The sequence below is a fragment of the Lepisma saccharinum genome, chromosome 1 (assembly GCF_977018435.1).
Source record: "Lepisma saccharinum chromosome 1, izLepSacc3.1, whole genome shotgun sequence".
In the NCBI taxonomy this organism is placed as follows: domain Eukaryota; kingdom Metazoa; phylum Arthropoda; class Insecta; order Zygentoma; family Lepismatidae; genus Lepisma; species Lepisma saccharinum.
This window is the reverse complement of record NC_139229.1, coordinates 130,668,240-130,684,304: the sequence shown is the minus strand read 5'-3', so window position 1 is coordinate 130,684,304 and position 16,065 is coordinate 130,668,240. Positions and strand designations below refer to the sequence as shown.

Below are 16,065 nucleotides of genomic sequence, written 5' to 3'. Positions count from 1 at the left end.
ATGCAACAGGCAATGTAAAAAGCATAACAGAATACGTGATGGTAATTGATTGAGGCCTAAATGCATCGCATTGAACTAATGCACCACAAATGTCAAAGGCATTTATACGTAGAATATAATTTCCTATAACTGCTCACAAAGCATATTTGTCACATTGAGACTGTAACGTAACTTCCCTTTATTTATATCTGTGAATTTGTATTTTTTCTTACTTTACGTCGTTTTTTCTCCATCTTGAGGGTAGTCGCGACGATGAGAATGAATAATGATTAGGTGAAATTGATGAAGAGTCACTCCAAAGAAACACTCATGTCCAAACCAGGGCTTCGATCTGGAACATTCGGTGGAAGATGCATCTCCTAGGAGGAAGCTTTTCTTTTTTGTAGTCGCCTGCAAAATAGTTTTCAGGAAGTTATACGTAGATAAAATCGTTTCGTTATTTTTAAGAATTAAAGGTTTTTTCAGGGTGAACTTAAATTATTCGAGCTATCTTGGAAACAAGACATAAGAAACGGGTTCCTTTGCATTTAACTTGAACTCAATCAGAAAAGATATGCAAGAGCAACTCTTTTCATGGACTCCGCGGTCACTTTTCCAACACCCATCTCGCTTACGTGACTGTGCTCAGGGAGTTCTTACATCGCAACTACGCGCTGCTACGGCGTAGTGCTAACACTTTTGCCACCCTTTGTCAATTGCATATGTGTACTTTATGAAACGAATACCACAGAACTGTTACGACGTCACTTGCGCTTCATTTAGGCAATTCATACTTTTGAAATATTAGGCGTGATTATGGAAGGTTGATTGATTCATTTTTTTTATTTTACTTCGCTTTTCTGCCACTTGTCGCTAATCACGAAGATGGGGATGAATGATGATATCATGAAATTCATGAAAAGACAGTCACAAGCGCATATGGACAACACACAACACATGCTCTGCAGGAGATTATACCGGCTGCGAGTAAGACGCCAGAGCCTCGGTAATCTGCAAAATACAGCCCAGAGACTGTACTACGTGAAAGAGACTGACACTTGGATGTCTTCGGAAAGGGTCACTCCTTACACCCTTTCATAGTGGATATGCTCAAAATCAATTCCAAAAGAGCCACATATGCTGATATACACATTAATTTTAACCCGTTATTTCAATAAAGAATTCTTTTTTAAAAAAGCAGGCTGTTACTTGCAAATTTGTTTATTAGAAATAATGATACATTTGTGTGTTACTAGACAAAGAAGGGTAATTCACCCCACAGACGAATAACTTATGCTATCGTGCCCATCTTATCTTCCATGTGCCATATGTCCACGGTATTGTTTATGACTTCAGTAATTTTTTTGTTGTCCAAGATTGTCCTATGGTTACCTTCGGCTATGTAAATTGAAGGCTTTCTTTTACAAATCTGAAATGATAGATTCAAAATTAATATTCACACTACAATAAACGAATATTTCCAGTTCACTGGGTTTAACGTTTCCTCTCCTCAACTCACGGGGCAAATTTTCTGCACCTTTGTCTTAAAATTGTACATCAAGGTCAAATTTGCAAACATTTTGGAGCTAAATTTAATATTTTACGTTGAAAATGTACTTGCACGCTCCAGATACAAAGTTATAGATAACTACGTGGATATTTCAAACTCAAATATCAGCATTTCATTTGAAAATATGATACGCGAACTTTACCAGTCATAGTCAAGGAGCTAATATCTGAAAAAAAAAAGTTTCGCTCAACCGGCGCTACATCTAAGGTTTGACACCACAGTTTGGTAGAATGGGTTATATATAAACACCCTAGGTAGTATGTCACGTCAAATTGTGGTATCATTAATTTGATGGATGCCATTTTGTGTTGTGATCACGTTTCGGTCACGTTCGGCTTAAAATATGCATAACTCCGGTTAGAATGGACCGATTTAAATAATATTGACACCAAATGAAAGGTAATGAAATGCTCTACAGAAAATTTTATATTCACATTCTATGTAGATGCGTTGGTTTTGATGTAAATATAGATTTTAGCAACATATTCAATAATAAGAATTACAGTTATATGACTTTCAAACCTCAGCCTTTTGTTTTCAGCGTTCCTGAATTGTTGAAGTGACAGCTATCAAAATCAAAATGGACACGTTACAAGCAGATGAGCCAACTGTAAGTCTTGTACCACCCTCTGCAAAACGGAAGAAATAGCTATACAAATTTTGATCAGTGCATCATATGCCAGACGAATAGTGATGAACGTTTACGAAAACCACGAGACAGTTCTTTGAAAATTCTGAAGTCTGCTTTGGAATTACGTCACGATGAAGCTTATCCGCTTTTAGCAACCATTTCGCAAACTCTGCCCACTGGTGGCGATAGAAAGCCTCCATAATTAGTTTGTGTGCCCTCACTCCACGATTGTAGGACTTTCCTTGTAGAAGCAAGGAAGCTGAACTGCTGCCATAAACTCCAGATTCAATTAGTAGATCTTCCAACCCGGAGCCACTATACTTCTTTCCCATTAGGGATAGGCAATTTAGAACTATGTGAAAACCACCCAAGCGAATCACAAAGTTTCAAATGTTTCCGCTCGTCGCCATTAAATTTCTTTGGCCTTCACGTAGATAGCAAGGTCAAAAGTTATAACACTATCCTTGTGCCGTAGACTGCTCATCATAGCTACAACATTCTTCACGACAGCATAAACTGTACTGTATTCCGTTGGCGATCCTTGTAACATAGGGCAGAAACCAACCTTGGTGGGGTCGGGTGTGGAGGTATGAACAATAGCGTTAAAGCCACTCCAACTTGGCGTTATTTGTGCACTTGGACTTGGTGGAGTTATTTCAACCTCGATTAATGTAGTTGGACATAGACGAACCAGTGCCCAAGCGAGATCCATCTATGCAGGGTATGAATGTTGTTGGTCCCTAGGAAAAAGCCATTCATCCAAGATTTTCCCTTCATAGTAGTGGGTCGCCTCCCAGAAGAACTGAAGTTCAGAAAGGCCTGGCAACGACCTCTTGATTCAACAGATCGTTGTCTCTTTGTGTGATCAGCATGAACTGTTTGCTGTGGTACTGGACCGAAGTTACCTCTCTGGTACACTACTAACGTGGTGGCATGAGTTGTGCTCATTCCGTTTAGAGTTTCCTCATTGATGTCATTATTGTTAGCTTCTACTTGTACAAAGGAACCTGGGCAGATGTTACTTGGAACAACCACATCTGTTTGCTCAGATTTAGCTAGGATTTCCTTTGCAAGGCTGGTTGGTATCTATAACTTGCACTTCATCATATGAGACGCAGTGACCCATTATATTCAGAATAGTTACAAGCTGTTTTGAACCTGTTAGATGGCGAACTAACACTGCCAGACTTACATGCTTAGGCATTTTAATGTGACCACGAGAGTCGCAATGAACAACATCCTGGGCTAACATGATAATTCGCCTTTCTTCTGCCTAGTTTCTACATTGTGGAGAAGACTCGTCATCTTCACTCTCAGGGTTAGAAACGATCAAACGCAACAGCCAGTACAAGCTATTCGGTATGAGAGACTTCGAAGTTGCCAGTGTCAGCTCAGTAACATCCGGTGGCTTAATACTTATGCCTTTGCTAGCATCAATATCCGCTCTTATCATTGTAGCTGTTATATGCAGTAGTCTCTTACGCTCGTCTCTGTGTTGGTTTGCTGCTTCTTCAGGTTGGTAAATGGACCTTTCTGTATTTGTCTTTGATGCCTTTTTGTGAGCTGCATTAAGAACATCATGAACAGAGATAGAACTACAGTACAAAAACTCAGCCTGGGAGCGGTCATATGGTTGATGCCAAACAATCCCCTCACCAAAGTACTTGTTCAGTCGAAGTTTCAGCTTCTGCCTCACGTATGATTGAGAGTGCACACCGTTTTGTTCTAAACGTTCCTTGTGAATTCTTAGTAACACATCCAAACTGAAGGCCTTTCCGGCTAAAATATCCGTTGTTATCTGAGCAGATAAGGCTGAAGCATACGTCGATTCCAGTGATCCCTCTTTGAATCCAGTAAACTGAAGATTTGTCTTGCTGACATATGAAGAATAGCATGCTTTGTGATACTTCGTTTCTGCAGCTACTAAATCTTTGTTAACTCCATGAAGCAGTAACAGCATCTCTTCATCTCCTTGTTAATCAGCGGCATGGTAGATTGCATTGCCGGCTTCAAATGTACTAGCAATTACCAATTCTTTAATCTTCTTGTGAGTTTTCTTCTTGCAAAACGAACACTTCGACCAGTCGGTGCCTGTTACTTGAGATCGGTAGACCATCAACGACTGACTATATCCACTAACACTAGCATCATCTGCATCTACCTGTGATTTAGCAGGTGATTGTCGTCGTGTAATCAAACTTAGGTTATGTTTGCTAGTGCATGATTCATAGCATGTTGAATGCCATTGAATGCTAAGGTCAGAGAGTTGGTGTAGGTGCGGTTTTAAGCGCTGATAAGCTTCATCGTGACGTAATTCCAAAGCAGACTTCAGAATTTTCAAAGAACTGTCTCGTGGTTTTCGTAAACGTTCATCACTATTTGTCTGGCATATGATGCACTGATCAAAATTTGTATAGCTATTTCTTCCGTTTTGCAGAGGGTGGTACAAGACTTACAGTTGGCTCATCTGCTTGTAACGTGTCCAATTTGATTTTGATAGCTGTCACTTCAACAATTCAGGAACGCTGAAAACAAAAGGCTGAGGTTAGAAAGTCATATAATTGTAATTCTTATTATTGAATGTGTTGCTAAAATCTATATTTACAACAAAACCAACGCATCTACATAGGATTTGAATAAAACCTTTTCTGTAGAGCATTTCATTATCTTTCATTTGGTGTCAATATTATTTAAATCGGTCCATTCTAACCGGAGTTATGCATATCCGAACGTGACTTAAGTCCCGTGATCACAACACAAAATGGCGTCCATAAAATTAATGATACCACAATTTGACGTGACATACTACCTAGGGTGTTCATATATAACCCATTCTACCAAACTGTGGTGTCAAACCTTAGATGTAGTGTGGGTTGTGCCAATTTCGATTTTAGAGGCCCTACAGATGTTAGCTCCTTGACTATCATAATAACCGAAAGAAGATTGTTACAAGCTGCCTGAACTAATACCATTATTTCTTTGTACAGTTTAAATACGTAACTATTGTCTCATCAAACCTAAACTTTGCTTCAATTTCTGTGTCAACTTTTCTATACAGGGTCTGTGGAGGAAGCGCCAGAAATGAACTCGTGAGAAGAGGAGGGACTGCATGGAGGGAGTAACGCGACTACAGCTACCAGCAGTTTGCAGCAGCTCACACTGCTTTGCTTTGCTCGCTCACTCGCTTTCTTTCTTTCTCTAACGTTGCACTTCGTTGCTCCACATACTTCTGTAGTAGATCCTCTTTACCACGATTTTAAATATCTGGTACAACTTAGAAAGGTGTAGGCTGAGTGGTGAGAGTCTCGAAATTTTGGGACGCAAATAAAATAAATCTCCACTAACTGAACGAAGATACAATTACATGGATATATTGTAGCGATTATGCAAACGTTGCAGAAATGGGACGTTAAATATGCTAAATAAATCAATGAATCATATGGATTTAGAAGTGGACGTGCCTAAAGTAATTCAAAAGTTGACTGATTAAAAAAAGGCAAATATAAACCATTGTGAACACCAATCAATGGCATCTGAAATCAAAAAAATGTACCCACCATTCACGTGTTGATACTAGAGTGAAATCACAGTATCACCCCTCGCGGGACCCGCCTTTCTGGTAGTGACCCTCTGTTGCCGGGTTTACCTGCGAAGGAACTTGCGGTCAAACAGCCTATTAGCCCAACCGCTGCCCCCCTCTTTGGGCGAAAAGCGGCAACATTTCAAACCGTCCTCGCCGAAGCAGCCATTAGGGAAACAGGATTTTGTCAAAATAACCGCTCAGCGCTGTGATTGCACACCAGTTCCTGGCTCGACTCTACTGCAAATGTATGTGGGTTTTTTTAAGCATGTCTGCCCACCAGGGTCTATTTCAAGACTAGACCTCGGGCTTGTCAGCCAATCAGATTGTGGCACGACGTCATTCAGGATTACTAGAATCTCGTATGTGTGGGCAGAGAGTTATACTTCTTAACGCATTACTTGTGTCATTTGTACAATACTTTCTCTTATGCTGGAAAGGGGCTCGAAATATTCGTTCCAAAGGCCTTTTTACGCTGAATCGAATTATATATGTTTTATTGATAATTTGAACCGCCTCTTCAGTTATTGTCAAATGATCCCCTTACAGTGAGCCCACGCTCAAAATCTCGTACGAACCGTGCATTTCCACTCAGGTGAGCCCACGACGCCAGTTGAAGCACGTGGATCCCACAGAGCGTGAAAAGCATGCAGCCTGCTTTCGTTCTCCATGCGATGCGTGAATCGTACCCGCTCGTGAGTAGTATTGCCCACGAGACGAGACTTTGGCCTGTCTCGTCTCGTGGAAATGCTGTGAAATGCTGTCTCGCCTCGAAAATATTCGTTGGTCTCGGGACACATGATCAATCTCGTCTCGAATTTTTAAAAGCCTGTCCCGTCTCGTCCCGTGGGCAACACTACCCGTGAGGTGCCGAGCCGAGCCGATGCGTGCAGTGCCGTGCCCGACCATTCATAACGGATTTCCTGAATGAAGAGGATCGGAACAGTTCGATCCAGATTCACAGCTGAACTTAAAAATTGACTGTAATTATGAAACAAAGAAGAGATTTCCCTGTGTAGGCGTATATAGGGAACTTGGGGGAGGCATTTGAAGTGCAGGATTTCACTTGACACTGATTTATTCCCGATTCAGGACTTTTCAACCCAGGAACTATGGAAATTCCAAGGAAAACAGTGCTATTTGAGAAACTGGTCTATACCATTTGGATATTTCAATGAAATGTCTTCCCAAATCAAGACGTCCTACTAATTGCCTCGGGGAGGATAAATTGGCATTTGAAATAGTTGAAATTACACACACCTGTGATACTGCTAACCTAATCTAACCTACAAGCAAAACCTTTGCCTTGACTCATTTCACCCAACAGGTCGTTAAGTGCCGGGGCTTACCCCGAGTTGATAGCTTCCTGGAGATGAGGCCTGCTCGAAAAGGTTTATTATCCCAGGAGAACCTGCAGTGACGATAAGACTTCTCAAGAACCGGTCCTTATATCTCCCCCTTCCATCGCGAGGCAGCGGCTTCCGAGTTAGGAACATGCCACTTCAAACATTCCACATAAAAATAACAGTTCCTCAATTGGAGCCTTTCGCCATAGTTCCTGAATTTGGGACGTCCTGAGTTGGGACATCACCTGATCACTTTGGTTATGTATTTTCACTTACTTTATTGAGGCCATGTAAATCATCTTCCATGTGCATGGTGTTCTCAGATGGCTTTATTAACAACACATGTCCATGAAGCTTCGAGGTCACTTCGTAATTCAAGATCGCTCTGATTTTCTCGTACATTGCTTGAATTGCCGTAGTGGCATCTTCCCTGCTCAAGGTGCCTAGTTCGGCGGTGACATCGGCAAACCAACTGACACGCTTCTCCCAGTCTGGCAATGCAAGTAACTGCTTCTTCACCTGAAACGATCGATAAACGTTTATTTGCCTTAAAATGTGGTGCTGTAAATTCCAAACCGCTTGAAAAATTTTCACCAAATACGTAATGGCAAGGAAAAAATTTGATTTTTTTTAAAAAAAAATCACTGAATTTAAATCACTTTAAATAAATAATTTATAGAGTAATGTACATAAGGATTTTGTTGATATCAGAATCATTTTCCGTGAAAGTGCATTAATCTTGTAATCATTTAATGGTGTTTATTAGGCTCTAAGAAAGAAGAAGAAAAGAAACAAAATATATGTACCGATGGTGTGAAGCTCATACATGTATTATGTAAACTGTAAACACACTTGATTTAAAATTCAATAATTTTTATGGACAAAAATAGCAAACATTTTGTGTAGAAAAATATACAAAATACTAATAATACTAATCATGTTAAACGTAAATAGTGTCATTTTCATTAAACTGTAAATAAACATGGTAGCTGATATTTTGCAAACTATCATTAAAAAGTTGCCAAACTTCAGCTACAAAGACTGTAAAAATATTTAAAGTTACAATTATAGATTACATCCAGAATGTTTTATTTTCACTGGAAGAAAAGTTACTGAATAATCATAGTTTCATTAACACACTCTTTACAGGGCCGTTTACAGAAAAAGCCTTTCTTTGGAAAACATATAGAAGCAATTTTAAGCGTGGTTTCTTTAAAAAAGAATAAAAAAAATCGATTTAAATAAGATAAATCAGATTTAAATTGAAAAAAAAAATCATGATTTTATCCACCCTGATAGCAGGTGATAGTGAAGCAGACGATGGAAAATGAACAACGATTAACAGGAATAATTAGATTTATACGGCGCACGCTTTTAGAAGGAACGTGAGTTCGGCCAATACAAAGCCAGTGCTACTGCGCTGTTGCCAAACTAACTGCTAGCGCAAGGGAAGGACAGAAAATTCGCGATGTGTCCATTATTTTGATAATGCATGCACAGTATATATGAGTACAGTGAAATAATATAGTGAATATTTCTACACAGGATTATAATATCATATCATTGTAGCATATACGAGAAACCCATACCTGAAAGAAGTTTGAAGGTATTTATTCATCACCGCTCTCGTCGTCTTCCTCGGTCTCCGTGTCACTGATTTCACTAATTTCAGAGTCACTCTCCTGGAGGTTAATGATTAGATTTTGCGCCCTTGGTGCCTGTACTACTGGTGCTAGGTTTTGAAAGTGACATTATTTAAAATAAAAAGAACACACGGAACACACACTATTGCACGAAAGGGCTGTATTTAATCTTTTCACAAACTGTTCTTTGTGGCGCACGAGTGAACGATAAGCGAATAATTTTACACCGGCCTTGCTACGAAAACGCTGAACTCAAATTGACCCAGACTTTCAATGTTCGAGAACGCCCAGAACAATGAAGGGTCATTGTTTATATCGGGGCGAATTTAACACCCACAGTTTTCCCTAGACACAACAACTCAGCTGCCTTGTAATCAAGGGGCCTCGGGTTCGATACCCGGTGGAGGCACAAGTGGTTCGGATCCCACTTTAAACTGTAGGTCCAGTCCCGATTAGCCTTACTGTGCATAAAGTGGACTTAAAACACCAACTCAAACAAACAAACAACTCAGCTGCGTCAACACGGTGGCAACGAGAAAAACAGGCGGAAGGAAATGAAAGGTGATGTTTCCCTTGTTTCTTCAAGGAACGATAACTCCGGCTGTAGGCGACGGAAATTCATAGGACTTGGACAGTCAGGTTCAAAATGTATTTCCCCATCTTATGATGAACCTTAAAGTGGCGAGTTTTATGAAAACTTCTTGCGCGCAAGAAAAATACAGAACACTGCTTTTAACTTCCGCGCCGCAGTCTCCTCACTGTACAACGTTGCACTCCTGCCATTGGCTGATCGCCACGCACACCCTCTGCGTGTCCCCGCCCGATATCGCTTCTAAAAGCGTGCATCGATATTTGAAAAGAAGTAAATGAGAGAAAGCAGTATAGAAGGAAGTGGAAAGACAGGCAGACAGATAGAGTTAAAACCTTAGTACGCAGAGTCCAAATAAATATATTCCGTCCACCTTTGGCGGTGCCACTGCAAAGCGCGTTGAGGGTTCGACTCACGATTTCACCATCATAGGTTCTGGGTTTAAGTCCAAGAGGCAGAGCCTAATGGGCGGAAAAGATACGCAAATTAATCCAAATACAGATCCTATAAGAACACTTACAGTTTCAGTCTTTGCTGTGGAACAGGTGGACGCAATATTACAGAGAACGTTAATCTGCAACATTTCTTCCGATAGTTGAAGATCATTGTTGAGAAATATCCTTTCAGCGAGCTCTTTTAGAAGGTCCGGTGCCCCGTCCAGCAGAATTAAAGCAACTTGCTCATTCTGCTGTTGAAATAGAAGCGCCATCTCAACAACCACCGCTCCTCCGAACGAGTATCCAATCAACGTGTAAGGACCAGTATCTTGGATGGTTTGGATTTCCTGAAAGAACAAGAATTTAACAATTTCTGAGTAAAATTTTGTCACTCACTTGATATACTTACTATTGCTCTTTTTCGGAGAACACAAGACATTCCAGCCTACAATGAGATCACCTCAGATGTGGAAAGCACTTAAGTTTTTTTTAAAAATAAACAACATCTTAATCTTGTGCAGCCAGGATTGATAAAACTTCTGCTGAACTTAATTTCACAAGATTGCATTGACAAATATAAATCTTGCTCGAGTTAAAATTGTATTATTAATCTTGAAAATATTGCTTGAGTACACTAACTCAATCATTCATTTTAAATTAACTTACATCAAAATCAATAATTCACATCGCCTAGCTAACCAGAACTAAAAAATCTTAACGTTAGTCAATAACCATTGAAAGAGACTACAAATTTGAGTCAAACAAATTATGACGTCATACAATGACACAAGTATTTATTTAATACAGGGTGGCGCAAAAAGAAAGCATGTTTTTGGAATAAGTGTAGCGTCGTTGATTTTCAAGATACAAACTTTTTCTTAACACCAAAACCATCGGTAGGAAATGCAGTTTGGATAGGTATACAGTGATGACTTAAGTATGGAAGATTTTTTCGGAAAGATGACGTTATTGTTACTGTCCCCACCACGTAAGCTCACGTTTTCGGCGATGTATCTTGGCCCCCACGACTGTCTGCGACTTCTTTCTGTGGGATTACCTCAAGTCGAAAACCTCGTTCAGTTGACGAGCTGAAAGTTGCCATTCGTGAAGGAATTACAGTTGTGCCAGACGAAATGTTGGGAAGGGCAATGCGGAACTTTGAGGAGAGGCTCCAGATGTGTGCAGCAACAATGACGTCATCTTTCCATATTTAAATCATCACTGTATACCAATCCAAACTGCATTTCATAACGATGGTTTTGGTGTTAATAAAACGCTTGCATCTTGAAAATCGACGACGTTACACTTATTCCAAAAACATGCTTTCTTTTTGCGTCACCCTGCATAATTAACATATTGAACACTAAAGTTTATAAATTATGTGGGCGGGCGTGTAACAATGTGTCAGTCTTATGTATTTCATTATTTACCAGTTCAGTTATCTCAATGGAAGCCTCGGCGACCGTTGAGTGTTTGCAACTCTCGATATTGCCACCAAAACTACTGCAACAGCACAGATTTTTTTTTACATTTGGGGTTAGCCGAGGTGGTCCAGTCGGTACTGCGTCCTTGTCACACGAGAGACCCGGGTCGATGCCCGGAGTGGGCGATGTCAGACGGGAATTTTTCCACAAATGTGTCTGTATGGAACGGCTCTTGGATTCACCCAGCCTTACAGCCTTAAATAACTTTGGGGGCAACCCTGGGTGAGGTTAAAGGCGGCCTGAGCGTGTTGCTGATTACGTCACCTCCACAATAGCCCCGTCTAGTTCGCTACACTTTTTGACTCTCTCTGCACTCACGTGTCTAGTTGGTTACGCGATGCAACACCGACTCGTCTACTTCGTTGATTTGGTGTGAAGTAGTGTTTGGTTAGGTTAGGTTTGCACCACGTTATGGAGCGGTGTAGTGTGTTGTGTATGATCACGCGGTGCGTGCTAACTAATTAAATGAACGTTTAAAGCAGCATACAGGCATTCGTTGAATCATCTGAACTTGAACACCGCTATGCGTCTACTTGGTTGAACGTCGTTTCCTTGCGCCTGCACCACACCTGGTGTCAAAACGTGCAGTGAACTAGATGTCTAATATCGCCAAGCTTATGAATATGTGGGTTGTTCTGCCTGAACATCTCTCCATATAAATACGTACATAGACACACGTGTGCGCGCCTGTACACAGTTTATCCGTAGATTTTCACTTACACCCAGACAACAATTAACTCGTATTACTTTGAAGCACATTACGAAGAGCCACTTTGTTTGCTCAGTTCTTGAGATGTAATCGTCTTCCTAGTGTGGTATTCTATTGCAATAAACATCTATAATTCTGGATTGATATGTCTTATTTTACTTGGCTTTTATGCCACTTTTGACTAATCGTGAAGATGTAAGATGGATTTGATAAAAGGACAGCCAGAAACGCACATGGACAGAACACAAACCTCACAGAATGGCTGAGAGTCTAGCTTGCTACTCTGCAAAATGCAGTGAAGTGTGGATGGGAAGGTGGGTGACATTTGGATCGCCACTTGCACACCTACCGAGTGGATAAACATTTCCTTTTATTGGAGGCTCGTACTATCAATACGAAATGTCAAAATATGAATATTGCTGATTTTTTTAGCCTTTATGGGCATCTAAAAGAAATATGAACAAGTTTGGACAAAAAATGTTATATCTATCCAGTCACTGAGTTGAATTCGCTTTTGCATGGTGGTTCCAAAAATAAGTTAACTTTACATTAACAACAGTTATCTCAAGCATGCTGGGCAACTACACATATTTAAATTATCATATAATTGATAATTAACGGTTTAGAAAACAGAAAAAAATCTCATGCTAATCACTGCTTCGACTTACCTTAACGTAATAGGCTGCAGCTTCTTTGATACTCGTAGTGGGACAGTTTTTCGTAAACTGCAGAGCGTAGAATGGACTCTTCAAATGTTTAGCAAGGTTTGCAAGTATGTCGCACTGGCCGTCGATTCCTGGTACGCAGAATATTGGTTTCAGGCCATCAGACTCCATGGACGGCAATTCCACGAGTGCTGTTTTGTTCTGATTCTGGTCCTTTGTTATTCTGATTTCATGAACATGTTCCTTAATAGTCGGCGCTGGTTCTGCTGCTGCTATAATGTCAGTTGTCTTGGTCTTCGCCAGATCCGATAGCTTAGAGAACGTCATGGTCCTCATGTCGTTGACCGTGAGAAATATCTCGAATTCCCTCTCGAGGAGTTGCTTGATTTCCATCCCGATCAAAGAGTCCATACCAAGCTCCGGAAGGGTGGTGTCGGGCGTTATTCTCTTCAGATCTTTGATTCCTGGAAATATATAGAAAATAGTATGTAGCCAAAGGAAATTTACATACGAAAGGTACACAAAAGAGATGGTCGGCCAATATTGGACATCCCATGCCTTCTAAACAGGGAAGGGTTCAGATGAGAGTTCAGGTCTGTACAAGGGTGTTTATGTATTAATTCCCACTTAACTTATTTCATCTAATCATCTGCCATCATCATTTTAACGATTAGCCTATGGGGAAAGAAAAGTGACGCAAAATATTTTAAAAAAACTAACGTAAGTATCATCGTTGACAGATAGAATTTCATTTAGTGCTTGTATCAGTTCCCAAAATGATTTGAGAATTTCGGGGATTTTTTAAAAAGGTAATATAACAGACTATTCGAACAGAGACTAAATCTCTTGATGGGAGGAATAAGAAGGAATCGAAGATGTGAAAGAAGAGACTAATCTTGGACTAAAATGAGAGCAGGATGAGTGAAGTTATAGGCTTTGAGGTACGAAAATGTCGAACGTCTTCCAACATAAGACGCTATCCACAGTCTGTCATTATCCATAGGGTGGAAAGTGGCAAGTGGTGAGTTTTGAATACAATTTTCCATAACACCTTTTTGATAGTTTGATAACAAATATCATAGTACAATATGAAAGAAATGATTGTTCAACTCACCCAACAAGCTTGCAACCACACTGACAACATCGTCTCCGGCTGATCTCCCTCTTGCAGACTTTTCAGAGACGACCATGCTGGCGACGACCGGATGAGGCTGCATTAGGAATCGATCGAGGACCTCTAGGCAGGAGGAGATCCTCTGGGTCAGAGTTCCCCCTATGTCCATCTCCTTATCCCCCTGCATCTCGGCCACGAGGCCAACGTCCCCCACGGCCCCCCACTGGATGGCCAGCCCCGGGAGGCCCTCCCGCCTTCTCTGCTCGCAGACCCTCTCCATGACGGAGTTGGCCATCCCGTAGTTGCTCTGTCCTGCGTTGCCTCGCCCGCAGCTCACGCTGGAGAACACCACGAAGTCCTGGAGCTCTGGACATAGCTTCCTGGACAACACGTCCAGGTGCTTCGTTGCTATCGCCTTCGGACCCAGTGACGTACTAAATGATTCTTCCGTTTGGTTTTCGAAGATAGAATCGCGCAGTACCTGAAATATTTAAATACGATATTTGCTTAAATCTCCCACAATTCTTAGAACGTGTAGGAATATTATAAATAGTACAGACCTTCCCTTTGCAAGAGATGGTCTTTAATAAACTTTACGTTCGAATCATGCCACACAATGGAGATGAATAAAGAAACCAGTACAATGAACTTCAAACAGTATAGTCTCAATTGTGCCCAGCATAACTCATTCACATATTATATGGGGTGTTAAGGGAGTTTTGACTCACCCTGTAGAAAGCACAGGCAAGGAAGAGCGTTTACCAGAAGAAACAATTACTAACCTCAGGAATACAGATTTCGCTGTAAGGAGGTTCCTAAAGGCATTTGTGTAGAGCACAGCACTATATGGAAGGGAAACGTGGATAGTGACTAAAGCTGAAAGGAATAGAGTGGAAGCTTCCGAAATGTAGTGCTACAGGAGAATGTTGAAAATCGAATGAGGAGCAAACGAAGATGTTAGAAGCCTGTGAAATTGATCGCTGAGAGAAGAAGCAGGATGGTAGGCCATATCCTGAGACATGGAGGTATAATGAAAGGAGTAACTGAAAGATGAATAGAAGACAAACACCAGATTGGCAGACTCAGGATGGAATATAAGAAAATTCCTCAAGGTGTGAATTGCAAAAGCAACACAGAAACAAAGACATTGGCGGAAGGCAGGAATAAATGAAGAAATGCAACGAAGCTAGAAGAACATAATACAAGCAAGTTCCACAGCGTGCTTCGGTAAATGCAAAGGCACAGCAACCGTGGAACAAAGAAGATAGAAGAGAAGAAGGAAATATGAAGTGCGAATAAATAAGTCTCGCACCTCCCTTCTATAAATACGAAGCCAAGAGAAACAAGTTACAAAGAAGAAAGGAAAGATCGAAATGCAAAATAAGCAGCGAAACAATGAGTGAAAGACAAGTACAACTTTCAAGTGTTGAAAGAAGCTTGAGCAAACAATTCTCAGGGCTGAACACTTAAGAAGAAAGTCTCGAAACTAGAACTTTATATACAAGGGCTGATTTTTTAGTAGTGGCTACTATTTATTTTGTAGCATACATAACAGTGTTACATGTTTCTAAGTTTTACAGGCCTTCCCCAGCGTTGCGTACAACGTGTTGCCAGCGATGTGGAACACGTCGAATGCCGTTGGCACGACCTACTCTGTTGATAGTGTGAAGAAAGCGATCTACTGCCAGAAGAATATCTCGAACTGTTCGGAAGCGAATCCCACGAAGTGGTTCCTTCATCTTAGGGATTAGGTCGAAGTCTCTGAATCGTGAAGTTCCGATTCGTCTCCACTAACGCGGACACAGTTTGCTCGTCTTCGTCACTTATCGGGGGATGACCAGACCGATGCATGTCGGACACGTTTTCGCGTCCTTCTTTGAAGGCTCTTATCCACCTTGCTACTGTTCGGTACGGTAATGCAGATGCAACGCAAGCCTGTTGCAGTCCATGGTGAGTGACACTGTCGTCCTTTGCGACCTCTAGCACATTCAATTTTTTAACCAGCGTCGCTGCTCCTGCTTCGTAAGCATCGTGACTGCACTCCGCGATCGCTCGCTCGCAACTGCTCTGTTCTTGTTGTCACTGCGCATGCGAATGGAGTGGGAAGCGGGAGTTCATTTGCTCTGAGGGAGGGTACGCATGTAACTAACCTTTGGTATAAACGACATTGCCTGGCTTCGTTGCACGGCGTCGGTATAGCATAGTTGCCACTACAAAAAAAAATCATCCTATGTATTATGTGATACTAGAGTAACCACCGTGCTATCTATTTACGATAGTCTGCAGAGGATCTTACCACCGCCAAGTTGTATATGGAG

At 41.1% G+C, this 16,065-nt stretch overlaps 1 protein-coding gene across 1 annotated transcript; it reads right to left on the bottom strand.

Moving 5' to 3' along the window:
• Positions 1-1,184: 1,184 nt before the first annotated feature.
• LOC145985684 (fatty acid synthase-like) lies at positions 1,185-16,061 on the bottom strand (the record flags this gene model as incomplete). Its single annotated transcript, XM_083119753.1, has 6 exons — positions 1,185-1,408; positions 7,383-7,625; positions 9,859-10,122; positions 12,637-13,097; positions 13,748-14,228; positions 16,044-16,061. Coding segments are annotated over 6 exons (1,605 nt in total), but the record flags the coding sequence as incomplete, so codon positions are not given.
• Between the last annotated feature and the right edge of the window lie 4 nt (positions 16,062-16,065).